A 19,887-nucleotide genomic window follows, 5' to 3' on the forward strand; every position below is an offset into this window, starting at 1 on the left:
TACGCTATCCCATGATGCCCCACAAGAGAAATTATGAAAGGGAGTGAAGTGACACAACTGGTGCAAGTAGGTCACGTGATCAAGATAAAATGGCAGATGTAGTACATTCGAGTTACATTAATATTGCTCACATTCATACTGTAAAGAGGAATTACCAACCTATGTCACACATGACGTCACATAGGTTCCCAGTTGCAAAAAGAGACCAATAGCAAACATGTAGTATTGTGCAGTAAGATGCCAAATATGAAAGTCCAAAAATAGAAAACATAACTTTTACCGTACACCACACTGCTTTTAATGCCAACCGCAGATGTCTTTGGCTGAGCTGAATGAAGTGACGACCTAATTAAAAATGCTCTACTCAGCAGTTCTCATTTCATATCAGGTAGGTTCACGCTGTGCTGAAATTAAATCATACACATAACTTGTTTTTGATTGCACCAATGATTTCAGCAAAAACAGTTAAATATGGTGTGGACTGCGGACACTGAATGCTAAGAATGAAATGTTAAAGTGTAAGTTCACATACCCTGCCATACAGGTGCAGTTCGCTTTCAGAATGCAGTTTTGCTTGTTGAAGATTACCCAGACCTTGTGTAGCTTCATCTTTTTTTCCTTGTCTTTGTCTAGGCAGAACCTCTGTGTTTAGCACTTCATAGTTTTGAATCTAGTAATCATGGAACATTATTTCTTGCATATGACCACACAGAAAAAAATTGCTGGCATCCAAATACTTGTAGGCCTTTAACTTCTCTCTTGTAAAAACACTTAGAGCTTCAATGAGATTGTATAATTGGGGCTGGATGCCATTTCGTCTTATCCAATATTCATTGGGAGGGTGCTATCGCAAATTGAACCTGTCAAAGGATGCCGCTCACTTTAAGGTTAATTTTGCCGAACAACTGAGCTTATAACTGGGTAACAAGCTGTTGTAATACGCTGAAAGCTTTATGCAAATAATATATGTAATATGTAATCAATAAAACGTACTGCTAAGACAACAAGAAACTCTGTACCGCATCGGATGTCATTCCCTTGCTGTAAATGCTAGTGTTCCCATTTTTTTCTGCAACCTCGCTGTGCGCGCATCTTGAATGTTTACAAACATGGTAATACTTCTATAAAACATACTTTTTCAACGGCCGAGTAGTACGTTTCATTTCAAATGCAGTACCTACAGACGCAGACGTGGTCTCAGAATTTCATTCTAATTAAAGATCACAAGGGAAAACTAAATTTTTTGTCATAATGACATGCATATATGAATTGTTCACCACAAAACTAGCAATGTGAGCTATCAAAATATAAGGGTGCTTTTACACCTGTGAATCGATTCAGTTGTTCCGAAACAGGGATTAAAATTGTTACATTGTTGCTCTTTGCTCTTGGTGCGGTTCGCTTTCACACTGCAAAGTTTCTAATCGGACCAAAAGAGCTAAAACAGGTCATGTGTGAGTAAACTCTCCTCACATTGGTCAGGGTTTATTTTGCAGAGTCCCGCTTAGCTCTCAGGGGAGGTGGTGGTTTGGTGGTGTTAGACAAGGTGCGCACGACATGTCTGCTTCTGCTCCTAAAGAGCGAGGAGAGATGCGGTGGGGAGGCGTGAGAAGGGTGCGCGATGTATTTGAGGACCGGGAGGGAGACGCAAAATTACCGGGAGATTATCACTCGGTTGCAGGCATCTGGGAGACTCCCGAAACTTCCCGCCATACTCATAATTCTCTCTCTTTATATAGCCGTATGCCTATTACAGATCCATAAAACACTGTGATATAACCACACTCGGATGGTATCGCTTTCTCACTGCAATTGATCTGCTCCAGAGTTTGTTTTAATCAAACCGAGACCACCTCATTCAGGCGATCTCGGAGCAATTGATTTGGCGCGGATCCTAGCACGATTGCTTGTTTCACATATGCCAAACGAACCGCGCTAACTGGGCAAATGAGACAGGTTCCGAAACAAAAGCGTAGGTGTAAGAGCACCCTAAATGGTTAGTTTTGAATCCATGTGCATTTTAAAGTCTGAATGTTTTTAATTAAATTAGCTTAAATGAATCAATCAGCTATAAAAATATATATTAATCATCACATTAATAAAAAAATTTTTTAAAGCTGGTAAAAATTTACATTGTAAGAAATATCATTTTCGCAATACTCGCATATTTTATGCAAATTTTCTCACTATCGTGCAGATCTGTAATTTAATTTCTTAGCACATAATAACAGTAATAATAATTTGTTGCGCTACAGTTAGTGTATGTGTGCCAAGAGAAAAAGGCAGTGTGTTGTTTAATTGCCTCGTATTATCCAAGCAAAGCAGCGGCAGTCATTCTTTCACAGGAAAAAGTGAGAGTTAGACACCTTGTGCGGCTGTAGGCCAGCGTTCCAATCCCGTGACTGTGATTCTGTCATGCATGATATTCCACAGTTTAAACAAACTCTCTCTTCTGCCTGCCAAACACAAACACACACACACACACACACACACACACACACATACCGTCTCTGGATTTCACACTCTCTCCTGCGCACACATAAAGCCACGCAAACATTCGCACAGATAGTGTGAGAGTCAAAAAGACGTGCACAATTACACAAACATCCGAAACAGTCAGCACACTCCCCAGGGCTGTTAAATCAAAAGACGGAGATGATTTCAGCGAGTCCTGCAGGATTAATGGGAGATTCTCACATAAATACATACACACACACACACACACACACACACACACACACACACACACACACACACACACACACACACACACACACACAAACATCTATGCAAAGTAATGCATCATTAGAAGAGAAGAAATGACAGTGTGGGAGTTAAAGCAGAGTTAAAACAGCTCTGTATTGTAGTGTGGGCTCAAAGAAAGTAATTTTCTCCCCAAAGTACCATATTTTTTTTTTCCTAATTTTTATTTTTTTTTAAGGATTACTTTTTCTGGATTAATAATATATTTTTTATGTATTTTTGGGATTGGTAAATCTATGAAAATCTATTTTATTATAACATCAAATTATGTTTTATTCCAGTTAAATCTTATAAGTGATTATTCTTTAGAGTTTTAATAATTGTATTTATTAAAATTATCATTATTATTACTATGAGAATTCAATTTTACTGTTCGGAAGTAACATGAAAAATTATTTAAGTGAAGCCAACCTTTTAGAGAAAATGCTTCATTTTTGGTGTGTAGATAATATGACAATAGTTTTGTCTCATAAAATGATAAAATTTGTTAATGTTCTCATACTCCAAACTTTTTAATTCTTCGGCTAGGCCATCAAAGTTTGTACAAAATTTACCATCTAATTTACTAAATAGTTTCTTTCTAATACAATATTTTGCTTTAGGTGACACGGCTGCTCAGGGGTTAGCATGGTCGCCTCACAGCAAGAAGGTTGCTGGTTCCAGCCTTAACTGAGCCAGTTGGCATTTCTGTGTGGAGTTTGCATGTCCCCCCTGTGTTCACAGGGTTTTCAAGTCAAGTCAAGTTGGCTTTAATTGTTATTTCAACAACACACAGTGCAGTATATAGTGAAACGAAACAATGTTCCTCCAGGACCAAGGTGCTACATCAAACAACACAAATTAACAACATTAGACAGGAATGTGCACTACTTTAAAAAATCTAGAGAATGAGATAAGATAAACTAAAATAAACAAATAAATAAAATAAGGCTATGATTAAGAGTATGAATAAGAGCGCAAAGTCCTCCGGTCTCCCCCACCCTGGGTGTTTCCCAGAACTGGGTTGCGGCTGGAAGGGCATCCGCTGCATAAAACATATGCCAGAGTAGTTGGCGGTTCATTCCGCTGTGGCGACCCCTGATAAATAAGGGACTAAGCCGAAGAAAAATGAATAAATAAATGAATGGAAACCATCATCAATGCACAATGATGCTCACTGAACCGATGAACCGAGATATCGAAGTACACTGAATCAATGACATGATAATCGTAAAGAACCAAACCCAACTAGTGTTGGTTCACACCCTTAAGTAATTAAAATCCATTTTTGTAGTGCAAAACAAGCACGTTTAAATAGTACTTTCACAGTTTAATACTAACACACACTAGTCCATATCATAGGTGTAAAGTCCTTCTTTTGATACATTCACCCACAATGTCCCAAATTCTGGGACTTCACACGTATAATACTGTAAATTCCATTTTTATAACTGGAATCATAAAGCCCTGTGTGTGTGTGTGTGTGTGTGTGTGTGTGTGTGTGTGTGTGTGTGTGTGTGTGTGTGTGTGTGTCTTTACAAGGCTTAGATCTACAATCACACAGTCTGAGCTGGGCTTCTTACGTATTTCAGGAGATAAGCTGCAGCAGCACTCTCTCTCTCTTTCTCTCTCTCACACACACAAACATACACAAGCAAAATCTGTCTGGTCTGCAGAATCACACATTGCTTCCCTGGCAAAGCTTCAAACCATCTGCCAAAGGTCAAGGGTCAAATGAAAAGAAAGCTGTATATAGAGCACGGCAACATGCGCAATTCTGCAGGCAGACAGACCGAGAGGGTCACAGAAACATATAAACAAGAATTCACAACCCGCATCAACCAGGCATTAGCAAGAGCGCGAGAGATTGTTCAAAAGAATGATTTGCTTCTCTCTGCATGAGCTGAGGAAATTCAACCCATGCCTCTGACACTGCAGAACCATATATTTCTGTGTGTGTGTGTGTGTGTGTGTGTGTGTGTGTGTGTGTGTGTGTGTGTGTGTGTGTGTGTGTGTGTGTGTGTGTGTCTGTCTGTCTGTGTGTGTCTGTGTATGTGTGCCTGTCTGTGTATGCCTGTCTGTGTGTAGTCAGGCAAACACACGTGCAGAGACCTGGAAATCAGCCCTCAGTATGTGAGCACATGAACAGATGAGGAGAGAGAGAAAGACAAGTGCTTAAATAAAGCACAGTACAAACACACACACACACACACGCAACCAGAGAGAGAGAGAGAGAGAGAGAGACAAGACAGAGACGAGGCCAAGCACAGACATCTGGCTTTAGTTAATGCAGTGCAGACCAGAATTAGAGTACTATCAGAGCGAGTCGATAAAACACACACGCAGCTGAAATTAATAAACCTCCGCATCAGACGGATGATTTCACAGGATGAATATCACTGCAGCATATAGAGTTGCACAATCCAGAGCGAAACACTGTCTGCACAAATGAAGCCTCCATCAAAACAGTGTTTGCAACAGCAGGCTGGACCGTAATGCAGATTCTATAATAATGATTTTAATAGAGGCTGAGTACTATAGCATAATATTATAATAGTTGTTATGCAGAATATATAGTATAATATTCTGCATAACAATATAGTACACAATCAGAAAACCTATTCGCTTTTGGAGGTGTAATTTAGCATCATTGATTTGAGCTAAATGCATTGGGTTGTAATAACACAGTATCAAGGCACTTTGTATAATTGCTTGTATACTGTTGTATCTAATCAAAATTAAATTTTGAATTTTGCCAAAACACAGCAAATCTTAAAGATTATTCACATTACCATCCCTTATTGTGTGATAACTGAACAAAAAGAGCTCTATTTTAATGATTTAATTACAAAGGAATAGCATTAATAGCATTTCCGGATCCACTTTTGCTATAAGGATGAAAAAAGACGCTTTGCGCTCTTGCGCATGGTCTAACAGGGTTGTGCTTATTTTCTTAATGAGTTATGGGTGTGTTTTGAGCATAACACGCATTAAAACAATCAGTCTTATCTTCTATTCCCTTTAAGAGCCAGTTGTGTCACGCCATGGCACATTTTCTATTTACATGGTGGCTTTGTAAGTGGAAAAACTGAACACTTGATTAGATCATTCATCAGAGCGAGGATTAAGAATGAGCCTCCTTCATGCGGCATCTTTACTTTCTTTTTACTTTACTTTTACTCTTTACTCCTTTACTTTTGTAGATAAGGAATCGGTGTTGTACGCACTCCACTCATTAGCCTACATATTTAAGTTCCTTTGTTAAGCGCAAAGATTTGTTTCAAAGCTGTTCCTAAATTCATGTCTAGTTTCCAGCAAATGAATAAATAAAAAACAATAACGAAGTGTGGTCAAAAACTTATCTCCAAACACACGTCCTATTGCTATGCCCTATAAACACAGGTGGAAAAATCTAAGCTTTTTTTTATTAAAACAAATTTAAATATGCATACAATATATAATACTACTGATAATAATAACATTATACAAATGCAAATTGTCATGAATAAACTTTTTTTTTTAAACTAACATGAAGAAGGCATGGAGGTAGTGTTTTTATATTTATGTAGAAAATAATAATTTTTGTAACATTGTAATCTTTTATTTGTCATATGTAAAGATATTTGTGTATTGCTGCACATCCTATGTGTATATTAAGTAACATGTAAGCGCATTGGACCTGCATAGGCGCATAATTAACATGCTCTGCGCTGGACTTTGGACCACCTTTTAGTTGGCCAATGGCGCAGTCTATTTCAGTTCCAGTCCCTCCCTTCAAGACTCCTTTCTATGTCTCAACACACATAAGTCCACAAAGTGGTGCACATTGATTTGCTATTTAAACAACATGGCACAAAACATGAAAATTAGGGTCGAGCTGGTATGAAAACAGAAACAAATCATGTCATATATGCTTTGCACCTTATTTTGCCGGGTGTAAGATAGGGTTTCATAGGGTTGAGAATGAAACGGCAAAAGTGAAACCCTAAGTTGGAGCTGCTCTCGACCAGAAGGACTTTTGTAGCTTTAATAAGAAACCAATCAAGTTTCATACTTACAGTGAAGATGTAGTTCTAGTTTGTACATTTCATTACGTTCTGCTTATAATGGTTATATTTAGGCGAGAAGTGAACTTACATATCTAAATTTAATTTATATCTTTATAATTTTATTAGATTATAGTTTTCATAAAATAGTTACACTATCTCTTGTTATCCCATGTCACACAAGTCATTTTAGAAACTGTTTTACTCAAATATCTGTAATTAAAATGTAACATAATAGGCTGTCATACAGATTATAAAAGGCTTCATTGTTAAAACTAATGCTGTTTAACGATTAATCGTGACTAATTGCATACAAAATTGAACATACATTCATTTTCCTTATTTATTAGGGGTCGCCACAGTGGAATGAACTACCAACTATTACAGCATGTTTTTACGCAGCGGATGCCCTTCCAGCCACAATTCAGAATTAGGAAACACCCATACACTCTCAGGCCGTACTCACACTAGGTACAGTTGCCTCGAACCGGGCCAAAGCACGCTTTTCCCCCCTCCCGTCTCCCCTTGACGGCCCACGCTCACACCACAAACAGGCCTCGGCACGCTTACGTCATCGCTGCTGCACTGTTCAGTGAGAAGCGCTCTCTCACTCAGCAGCACAGTGGAGATTTCTTTAGTTATATCGTTTTAGTCGTTTGATATGCAGTGACATGCAGTCAAATGTTTCGCCAAACAGTCCTTAGGGATGCGGTGACACGCAGTCAGATATTTCGCCGAACAGATCCGCCACTTTTGGCGCTCATAAACATTCATAAAGCTCTCGTTCTGCAGGAATGAGGAGGTCTGCTGAAGGCGCGCAGCTGTCGTGCTGTGAGGAGTTCTCGTCTTTAATAAACTACGGCAGTTTGCGTTCACTGAACAGTAAGAATGATTAATAAATCCATATGAAACAGCCCCTTAAAAGTCACATCTCGCTTTCAGTTTCGGGCTTTGGCGCGTTTTGCACTCACACACAAGCATACCATGAAAAGCCCAAGTGAACCGCGCTCAGGCACACCTCTTCCAACCGGGCCAGGGCCGGCCAAGTGAACCGTGCTTGAGCCCGATTCAACGCACTCACACTTCTCAAACGATCTGGGAAACAGGCCTGGTCACGGTACGGATGGCATAGTGTGAGTAGACCCTTACATTCACGCACCCAATTAAACACTACAGTCAATTTTGTTTTTCCAGTTCACCTATAGTGCATGTCTTTGGACTTCAGGGTACTCTCGGGATTCTCCAAATGAAATTCAAGGCTTTTTAGGAGCTTTTTAATTACATTTTAAATGAAATTCAATGTCAACTTCGTACCCATTCCAACAGAAGTATGAAGGGAAAATGTAAAAATCTGTATAAATTTTGAAGCCTAGAAAATAATTATATACAAGTGACTACTTGAATTAAATAAAACAGTTTATTTAAATTGGCAGTTATGTTTAATACATATGCAACAGCGTAACACACATTTGATTTTTAATAAACAAATAAATATAAACATTGTCTAGAACACTATAGCCTTCGCAGCTCTGCTGCCTTGGCAGCAATTTTTTCGCCCACACTCTTAAGTCCTGTCAACTTCTGTTTGTGGCTTTTTCTCAACGCGTTTGTCGTAGAGTTGGTGTTGAGCCACAATAAGATATGATGTTGCTTGGCTGTGGTGGCAATGCTTCTAATGTAGAAATTAGATTTGTGAACCTACACTGGTCTCACGGTTCGGTTCAGTTACCCTCGATTTACCAACCATTCCCATGCTTTATTCGGAAATGTATTCAAACGCCGGAAAAAATCTGGTTGGGTCCCAATGCAGACCTCTATCCAGAAGTATCACTGTAACAGCCGAGAGGAGAGGAAAAGTCACGCCAGCAGGTCACAGTGAGAGAGAGAGAGTTTACTTTCATTCTCTCAATTGCAGTGGAATAGGAGCTTCTGCTGTAAGCGTCAGTAAAAGACACTTGTCCAGAAAACACACAGGCAGTGAAATTGAGCACAGTTTCTGCGTTTTTAAGTAGTCAGAGCGTTGTAAATACTCGCGCTCGCCTCCCTCGCCATAGTAAGCTACGGCGACGCACTTTCTGCTATGACGTGGACTGCAAGATTCAACGTTACGCTGCATTAATTTTTTTAATTAGCCTACATTAGTAACAGTTAATTTTGTTATGGTATGAACTTTAATCCTAGGAAAGGCAAAAAATATATAAATAAAATTATATAAATTATAAAATTATATAAAAAAAGACCTTTGTAACAAAATCCAAGACTTTGTATACCAAATTCAAGGCTAGGCCTTAATTTGAGATTATCAAATTTAAGACTTTTTCAATGCTTTTAAGGCCCCGCGGGTACTCTGGACTTGTGGGGAAAACCAGAGCAAACGGAAGAAACCCACTGCAACACGAGGAGAACATGCAAACTCCATGACAATGACAACTGGCCTAGCCAGGACTCGAACCAGCAACCTTCTTGCTGTGAGGCGACAGTGTTAACCACTGAGCCACTTAACTTTATAACATAAAAAATCTAATTCAAAATCTCTCAATCTACAAGAAAACAACAAGCATAATTCAGGAAGGGAGCAAAAAACATCACATGTAAACAGTATACAGATGCGGCTTTTGGGCTGCTTTTTTGCCTTGTGGATTCACTAAACTTTAGTAAACCATAACAGAAAAGTTTATTTACAACAGGTGTTTGCAAACAAACCCAAACAGAAAAAATCCCACGCTATGTAGACCTTGAGATAACCCTCACAAACTGGCATTGCATGATGTTTTGATAAGAATAAAGAACAGCCAAGATCTGACTGTGCTATGATTATAATGATTTACACGTCATTTGAAACACCAGGAGGATCGACCAACAGAAACTGGATCTGGGGCATGACGAGTGTGTGGGCGGGTGTTTTATAACAGTAGTGAACATAAACTAGACTTATTGCTCTTGTGCCATTCAGAATACATTAAAAGATTACCGGAAGACCAGAGTTCATTCACCAGGATCTTATTAGTACTTCTGTCTGAATCTTAAAAGGGTAGTTCACACAAAAATTTATAGTTTATTTCACCTCATATGGTTTTAAACCATTTTAAGTTTCTTTACTCTATTGAACATAAAAGAAGATATTCTGATGAATGCTGGCTGATGCTGCGTTTAAACTACAAGCAACTCAGCAGCAAAGCGGCAAGCAATCATTCATTTTAATGGAGAGTAAGCCACTTCCGGCGACTTCCATCTACACGAGAGACATCGACTGTTATCGATTGATGCAATAAAGTTGAATATTCTTTAACTTTCTGCAAATAAAGAGCGACTTTCTTGAGGGACAGCCAGTAGGAGCACCAGTAGAGCTCACGTGATCCTCTCTCAGCTCCCATAGAGGCTGGTTGACTTCTCTGTGCTTGAGACCAACACAGACCTGCTTTTGCAGCAGATAATTAGCCACAGAGGACACACTTTTTTTCTTGGTCATCTTTGTAATTAAGCATTTTGTATACTGATTCCACTTATATTTAGTGTTTTCTCTGAACAATGAGGGTGTAACGGATCACGGATGATCAGAGATTCGTACTGATCACAACCCACAATTACATTATTTAACCAACAGGTAGTGACAACCAGGTATCAAAATATGCCACTGAATAATGCTGCAAAAATGATTCATCTAGCAATGAAACAAAGTTTAATGAGTGAATAACTGAATCATTTATTAAAAATGAGACAAAAAAATAAATATTGTTGTACAAATTATAGTGTCAGATTTCTACAATAAGAGTGATGAGCAACAGTAGCAGTAACAGTGACTTTTTCACGGTACTGAATATTTTACAATGTATTTTTATTCAGCCGATTATTTCTTCATTTTTATTTTTAATAAAATTACAGCTTCTAAGTTCTTTTTATTAAAACTAAAAGTGTCTTGCAGTACTGCTTTTGTAATAAATAGACAGCAAATTACATTTGTCTTCTCCCCTTTTTGGCTGATCTGAAAAAAAAGGTCCAATCCATGACTAAAAAAACCATAGTGTGATCCAAACCATGAGATTTGTGATCTGTTACACCACTACTGAACAATGTTTACTTTCGGCAGCAAATAAACTCATTCGCTCTCTTTAAATAACACCATAAACGTTACCTATGCAACCTCAAGGTGGGAACGGCCAAAACGGTTTCTATCACCTCCCAGAGCGACCGGCAGCTACAAAGTCGCTGCTATTGTGAATGAAGCATGACTTCTATAGCAAAAAAAAAGAAAATAGTTTTGAAGTCAATAATGTGTCCCAGTATTTTTCTTAATATCTTCTTTTGTGTTCAACAGAGGAATACACCCAAAATAGGTTTTGAACAAATGAAGAGGGAGTAAATGACTTGAAATGTTGCCTAAACTGTCTTTTTAAGATGTTAAGTTTCTTCTCGCCCGCAAAAATGATATATATTTTTCGATGGAGTCAATCTAAGGCCATATACTTGCAAAATTAAATAAAATTTTGCAAAAACAATTAAAGTATTGATCAAAAATAAATAAATAAATGCTAAGCTCCAAAAAAAATTTTTTTTTTTGAAAAAAAAGATTTAAAAAAATAAAGAACTGCAAAAAGAAAATCAGGTTTTGAGGAATAAAAAAGAAATTTGCTAAAAAAAAAAAAGAACTGCAAATAAAAATCAAGCAGTGCAAAAAAACTATATTTGCAAAACATTTTTTATAGGATTGCCTTTACTGCCATAAATTCTTTTGACTTCACCCCTTTGTCAAATCTGGGCCACAAAGTGAAATGCGCAGAAACTCACGGTTGACTAAAGAGCAAATCAAAATGAGCATTGTAATGCTATAAAAAAGTTTTGCAAATCTTTAGTTTTGTTTTTTTAATTGCATATATATCATTGCAAATTTCATTTTTATTGCTAAAAAATACATTATTGCTTTGTTTTTTGCTTTTGATTTTTGAGATTTGCATTTATTTATTCTTTTTTTTTTTTTTGCTAAATACTTTCTTTTTTGTTTGTAAAACTTTCTTTGATTTTGCGAGTATATACGGCCCTAGATTGACTCCATATTCTGAGTGTGCCAGAGCCTTTTGAGGTTTCTCCACAGGTTTGGAACCTGAGGCTATTTAAGTTATGAATTTTCATTACTGGCTTAACCGGCCTACTCAGTTACACAAACATAAACTGTTTTAATAATTATACAAAAATTTGATTAATATTTACCTTGGATTCAGAGCTGTTAACTTTTATTTTGCATAATTCAGAATTTAGGGCAACATGATTAATCTGTGGGCAGCACTGTCACCTCACAGTAAGAAGGTCACTGGTTTGAGTCCCTGCTAGACCAGTTGGTATTTCTGTGTGAAGTTTGCCTGTTCTCCCATGTTTGCATGGGTTTTCTCATGGTGCTCCAGTTTCCCCCACAGGCCAAAGACATGCGCTTTAGGTGAATTGAATAAACTAAACTGGCCAGAGTGAATGAGTGTGAATGAGAGTGTATGGGTGTTTTCGAGTACTGGGTTGCGGCTTGAAGCGCATCCGCTGTGTAAAACACCTGTCATTTCTCCCGTTTTTCCCAGGATTCTCCTGTATTTTACAATTCTATCCTGCCATCATCCCGTAAAGGTATTTTCCCGTATTTCTCTTGTATTTTCAATCTTTCTATAAAAGGTGGCAATAAACAATTAATAGTCGATCCTTCCTATATGCTACCCATACTGCAAAACCACCAGGGGACGCTCCTCGCTCTTTAATGTGAATCTCTTCTGACTTTTATTTTGTTTAAGCATGAAAACACTGAAATAAATATAAAAACAGCGGGATTCCCTTCATTTCCATTACAGGCATCGTCAACCCTCCTATGCAATCCTCAAAACAGTCATATAGCGATGCCTGACTATCAGACGTGCTCTATAGTGATAAACAGACAGTTTTCCAAACGGATTCTGCACATGCGATTTGAAGCGGAGCGAAAGTGGACACTCTGGGTTTTGGGTGCATGTTTGAACAGACATGTACATGTAATAATAACATCTAATAATTAATATGCCCTATTTTCACATCCCAATGTTGACATGTATGGTTAAACATATGCTGGATAAGTTAGCGGTTCATTCCACTGTGGCGACCCCTAATGAATAAAGACTAAGCCGAAGGAAAATGAATGAATGAATGGTTTACCATTGAGGCCCTATATCATGGCTACTAATTCGTAAAACTATAAACAATGGATCTTAAGCTATCTACTATCTAGATGTACTCAAGCTTTAAACCCATGAGAACACAGCAGAGTAAATCTACTGGTTAAAAAGGAGATGAGTAGCATTAGGAGGTGTGTGTGTATGTGTGTGTGTGTGTGTGTGTTTGCCCACTAACACGGCAGGAGGTTGTAACCCAGGGAAGCTGTCAATCACACAGCTAAGCCGATGTTGCCACGGGGACGTCGTCTAGCCAATGGTGTAAAAGACACGAGTCCCGAAAGACAAACATGCACTAACAGACACACACACACAAGCAGCACATGCTCATGAAACACATAAATACACCAGGAGAAGAGGCCGACAGCTGTTCTGATAAACAAGCGGAGCTGTATATTCCCAACCAGCATTAAAAATAAGAGCAGAACACTGGAGAGTTTCTTCATAGCAGAAATAAACCGAGGACATGATCCAAATGAAGCTTCACTGCAACTTAATAATGATAAAGTCTAGAATAATTGACCTCACAGAGGGCCACAGAGCTCTCAGACAGGGAAAATCCTGCTAGTTTACACTTAGACAAACATCCGGACACACACACACACACACACACATCCATATACACGCACACAGAAATACAGACAAACAAACAGGCACACATACAAACAGACAGACAAATACACACAGACAGACACTGTCACTGACACATACATACACTGATATATACACACTCTTACATGTACACACATGCAGACACAAAAACCCATAGACAAACACACACAGAGACATACATACAGACATACAAGCAGATAGATGCACACACATGCAGACACATACACAGATAGACACAAAAAGACAAACACGGACACACAAACCCACACTGATGCACACACAGACTGACATATACACAAACACATACATATACACAAACACACAGACCCATGAACACACACACACACTGTCATATACACAAACACATACAGATACACAAACACATAGACCCATAAACACACAAACCCATGAACACACACACACACACACTGACATATACACAAACACATAAAGATACACAAACACACAGACCCATGAAAACACACACACACACACACACACACACACACACACACACACACACTGACATATACACAAACACATACAGATACACAAACACACAGACCCATGAAAACACACACACACACACACACACACACACACACTGACATATACACAAACACATACAGATACACAAACACACAGACCCATGAAAACACACACACACACACACTGTCATATACACATACAGATACACAAACACACAGACCCATGAAAACACACACACACACACACACACACACACACACTGTCATATACACAAACACATAGAGATACACAAACACACAGACCCATGAAAACACACACACACACACACTGACATATACACAAACACATACAGATACACAAACACACAGACCCATGAAAACACACACTGTCATATACACAAACACATACAGATACACAAACACACAGACCCATAAACACACACACACACAAACACACACAAACACACACTGTAATATACACAAACACATACAGATACACAAACACACAGACCCATGAACAAACACACACACACACACTGTCATTTACACAAACACATACAGATACACAAACACACAGACCCAGAGCACAGAGACCCACCATGAACACACACAAACATTCATTCACAAACACAGTCACACACACATGCACACACTCACACACTAGCAGACACACAGATATAATCACACTCTCACACACACGCACACACACATTGCAGACACACACAGACACATACACAGATAAACACACAGTCAGAAACATACAGAGACCCATAAACACTGCACTTTCACTCTCTCTCACACACACACACACACACACACACACACACACACACACACACACACACACACACACACACACACACACACACACACACATATACAGACATACATACAGAGAGACACACACAGACAAATGCATGCACACACACACATGCACATACACACTAGCAGACACACACACATGCAGACACAAACACAGACACATACACACAGACACACACATAAGCAGGCACACACAAACACACATCGTCTATCTCTCTCTCTCTCTCTCTCACACACACACACACACACACACACACACACACACACACACACACACACACACACACACACACACACATAGAGACAGACACAATCTCTCTTACACACACACACAGACGCAATCTCTCTCTCTCTCTATCTCTCTCTCACACACACACACAGACACACACAGACACACATACAGGGACAAACATACACACACACACACAGAAAGACACACACACGCAGACACAATCTCTCTCTCTCACACACACACACACACACATAGAAAGACACAATCTCTCACACACACAAATATACATACAGAGACACACACAAACACAAACACATGCAGACACATACACACAAACACACACACATAAGCAGGCACACAAAGAGACCCGCAAACACACACAGATGCACTTTCTCTCTCTCTCACACACACACATACTCACACACACACATACAGAGACAAACACAAACTCTCTCTCCCTTATTCACGCACACACATACATACATACAGACAGACTCACACACACGCACTCTCTTTCACTCTCACACAGAGACGAGACACACGACAGTCAGACACATACATTTACATGCAGACACACACACGCGTACATACACAGACACACACACAGACAATACACACGGATGCACTATCACACACATACATATACACACAGACACACAAACTCAAATGCAAACACACACACACACACACCCAGGCACATACACACACACAGAAATGCGCACACTGACACATACTGATGCACTCTCACTCACACACACACACACACACATAGATATGCACACACACACACACACACACACACACACACACACAAATACACAAAGACACAGGCAGGCATATACACAAATATACAGCAGGCACACAAACACACACAGCTGTACAATCACAGATATAGCAGTCCCACACCTGTGCTGAGTAAATGAATGTGATTATGCATGCACACGGATGCAAGCCTCTGCCAACCAATCATACCACATATGATCTGAGCAACAACGCCAGTACTGTAATAACCAGTCACACACTCTCTTTCTCTCTCTCTCTCCACACACACACACAAACACACACACACTCACAGCTGGGAGCATATGACAGCAGCTGCAGGACCAAACTATCATTGCACAAAAACACTGAATACATTGAATAAAACACAGTCACGCACACACACAAACATCATGCTGCTCATTATTCATTCATTCAATTATTCTCCTTTGGCCATTTTAACCATCAGGGGTCGCCACAGCGGAATGAACCGCCAGGTATTCCAGCATATGTTTTACACAGCGGATGCACACTCATTCACACACATACACTACGGACAATTTTATTCATTCATTCATTTTCTTTTCAACTAAGTCCCTTTATTCATCAGGGGTCACCACAGCGGAATGAACCGCCACTATTCCAGCATATTTTAAACAAAGCGGATGCCCTTCCAGCTGCAACCCAGTACTAATATACACACTCTAACACACACAGACCTTCTTGCTGTGAGGCGACATTGCTAAAACTGGGCAATGATTCCACATTAAAAAAAATCAACATATTTCTGCTCTCTTTTTTGCACCCCAGCACATGTACCATTCATTTACAGGTAAAATGTCAATGAAACACACCGCCACAACTTCAGTTACGCAGTGTGTGCTCCTCAGAGGGAGATCTGCTCTTTCACTGAGCACTAGTGTAGGAGGAAAGTGCGCCTTTGACCCTCATAATTAGCTTCACGGTTGTAAAAATGCAAATATGCCTACTGCAGTACACACAGGGTGCCTGCGTGTGAAGCTTCAGTCTAATGAACCGTATACTGGCTTTACTGGAGTCAACATGCATTTGCTAAATGTAGTGATTCCACGGCTAATGAATATCCAAGGCGTTTATGATAGATTTGTGGAATAATTAATCAGGAATTTCATTCATTTCTTTGTTTTCTTCCCACTTAGTCCCTTTATTAATCAAGGGTTGACACAGCGGAATGAACCACCAACTTATCCAGCATATTTTATACATTGCATCACCTATGAAACCTTATTACTACATATAATTACCAAAATATATATTTTTTTCAGCTCTTAAATGTGTGACTAAAAATTGCTTATTGGGCAACACGATGGTCTAGTGGTTAGCGGCGGTTGGAAGTTGGCGGTTCATTCCACTGTGGCGACCCCTGATAAATAAGGGACTAAGCTGAAAGAAAATGAATGAATGTATAAGTTTTCATTTGTTAGGTGCATTAGATGGACTGGCATATAACCATAATTATATAGCATTTATAAGACTTAATTAAAAAAAGGTACGACTAAAGAAATAAAAGCTGTAATTTACTGTGAACTAACACAAAAATAAGTATAATACAACTTTGATTCGAAAGAAGGCGCCCGCTAAAATGTCATTCAGTATGATAACTAATGTTTTACATGTGTTTATGAATACACTTTTATAAATGTAACTTGATGCAGACACCAAAAATTATGCATCTTATCTTTGTATACATTGACAGGGAGATATGCACTGCAAAACATGCTTTTCTTAATTAGATGTTTTGCCTTGTTTCTAGTCCAAATATCTTAAAAACTCTTAAATCAAGAAGCATTTTCTAGACAAACAAAACACATTGTTTTAATTTAAGAAATAATATGGCGATATAAAAAAATTTTCCTTAAAACAATCAAAATAATCTGCCAATGGGGTGAGCAAAATAATCTAATGTCAAAAGAAAAAAAAACAGTTTATTAATCTTACCCTATTGGCAGATTATTTTGCTTTGTTTTAAAGAAAAACTCTGCCTTTACTGCCGTATTATTTAATATTATTTCTTAAATGAAGACAACGAGTTTTGCTTGTCTAGAAAATGCTTTTTGATTTAAGAATATTAAGATATTAAGACTAGAAACAAGACAAAAAAAATCTAAGTAAGAAAAACTTTTTTTTTTGCAGTGTGGTTAGGGTTACAAACAAGTTTCGTGGAAAGCTTAAAGCTGGATCAAGAGGTAAGAGTAAAGTTCAAGAGCCTAATTATAGATGTAACCACAAAAAGTAATTAGATGTAGGATCTATATGTGTGACATGGGTTTGTATATAGATATGCTGTAAAAATATACATGGTTAGTAACTTAGTGTATTATATCTTTGTTTGAGTCACTGCATTATATATTCGTCACACACTAATAATATATGAATATGGATATGCATACTAAAAGAAATGCTGCAAAATTGTCACAAACAATTTATATTTGCTGAATTTAAACTAATTAAATTTAGTAATGTTAAAAATTAATTTGTTTGTTGAAATTAAACCCAAATTAATTGTTTACAACCAATTAACTTAAAAAAAACATTTAGCAAATCCAAGGTATTATCTTTAAATATTTTTCAGTGTAGTTACAAATGCAAGTAACGCACATTATCGTTACAATCATGTACCTGACGGTTTAAGTGCAATTGCATCCACATAACTAGCGTTGTTCATTGGTTATTACAGTAATGCTAGACTGTAAAGTGTATCCCATCTTTCTCCAAATCCGTTTGAAGTAAATATCAGTCTATAATAAAGATAAAGAGAAGGTGTGTGTGTGTGTGTGTGTGTGTGTGTGTGTGTGTGTGTGTGTGTGTGTGTGTGTGTGTGTGTGTGTGTGTGTGTGTAAAACACGTCGTGATGACGGTTTGAGTGCTGTGGTGGAGTGATGGAGTCATTAGGCGCTACAGCGGCAGTGCAGTAAACTGTCTCACAACAGCTGATTAGTCTGAGTGAATCCCGCTGAGCCATGACCACACACACACACGCACTTACACACACACACACACACACACACACACACACACACAGTTGTGTTTTCCCCCACTCTATCATAGTAACACGCCCAGCCTTCATAGTAAAAGCCGCATGAATGTTTGTTGACTAAAACAACTGACAGAAACAAAACAATCAACTTTCGCTGTCATATCAGCAGCTCCGTCAAACTTTGCTCTGGCAAACATGTCAAATGCTATTTGTAGAAGTTATTTAAACTGGAGAACACACAAACAAACAAGCGTGTCTAACTAAATAATGAGCTTTTCTCTTGTATTACCGTGAGCGCAGGGCAGTCTGCAGCGGCCGCTCGGATGACTCCGGCTCTCCAGCCCCAGTGCGAGATCCCCGCGGGCTCCAGCAGACGATCTCCAGAGCCGCTCGCGCACAGGCAGCGCTTCCCCGGCAGCTCCACCGCCATAGTCCCGCAAAAAAGTGCGAAAAATGTCCACCGACAACACGCAAACTTCCTGCAACTATGGCCTGAGGTGTTGACACATTATTAAATTACGGCGATTAAATGAATATTGTGGTGTGTTTTGAGTACAGGGGGTTTAAATTCCCTGCATGCGTCCTCTGGCGAGCGCTAGTGGCTCTGTGCGCCGAGAAACTGATTTACACTAGGAGTAGTAACAGTCATTATGGCTCTCTCTCTCTAGCTCGCTCTCTCACTCACACCACACACACATTCTCTCTCTCACTCTCGCTCTCTCACTCACTCACACGTGGTATTCATCCGCCCCAGTGAAAGCATACAGGACTATCAGACCGCAGAGAAAACACTTGTCCGTCCGCCAGACTTGAGTTCACTCCTCTTTTGGAAGCACTGCTGCAAACTGCAGAGAAAGTAGTCCCTCGTCTGGATTCATATATTCTGAACTTCTGAATCACACTTTAAAACTACAGTTGAATTTGATTTAATTATTTTATCAGAAACTGGAGTGTCTCATTCAACATGTTATTATAATTTAATTATTCTTAA

The 19,887-nt window shown here is 38.8% G+C and overlaps 1 protein-coding gene across 1 annotated transcript in view; it reads right to left on the reverse strand.

Moving 5' to 3' along the window:
* Positions 1-19,562, reverse strand: part of jmjd1ca (jumonji domain containing 1Ca) — a 139,940-nt gene extending 120,378 nt beyond the window's left edge. Inside the window, exon 1 of the mRNA XM_087291008.1 lies at positions 19,186-19,562. Coding sequence (XP_087147134.1) covers positions 19,186-19,326 — 141 coding nt within the window. The 5' untranslated portion in view covers positions 19,327-19,562. The remainder of the gene's footprint in view (positions 1-19,185) is intronic.
* Positions 19,563-19,887: the final 325 nt, after the last annotated feature.

This window comes from Danio rerio, chromosome 17 (genome assembly GCF_052040795.2).
Source record: "Danio rerio strain M-AB ecotype USA chromosome 17, GRCz13ab, whole genome shotgun sequence".
Taxonomy (NCBI): Eukaryota; Metazoa; Chordata; class Actinopteri; order Cypriniformes; family Danionidae; genus Danio; species Danio rerio.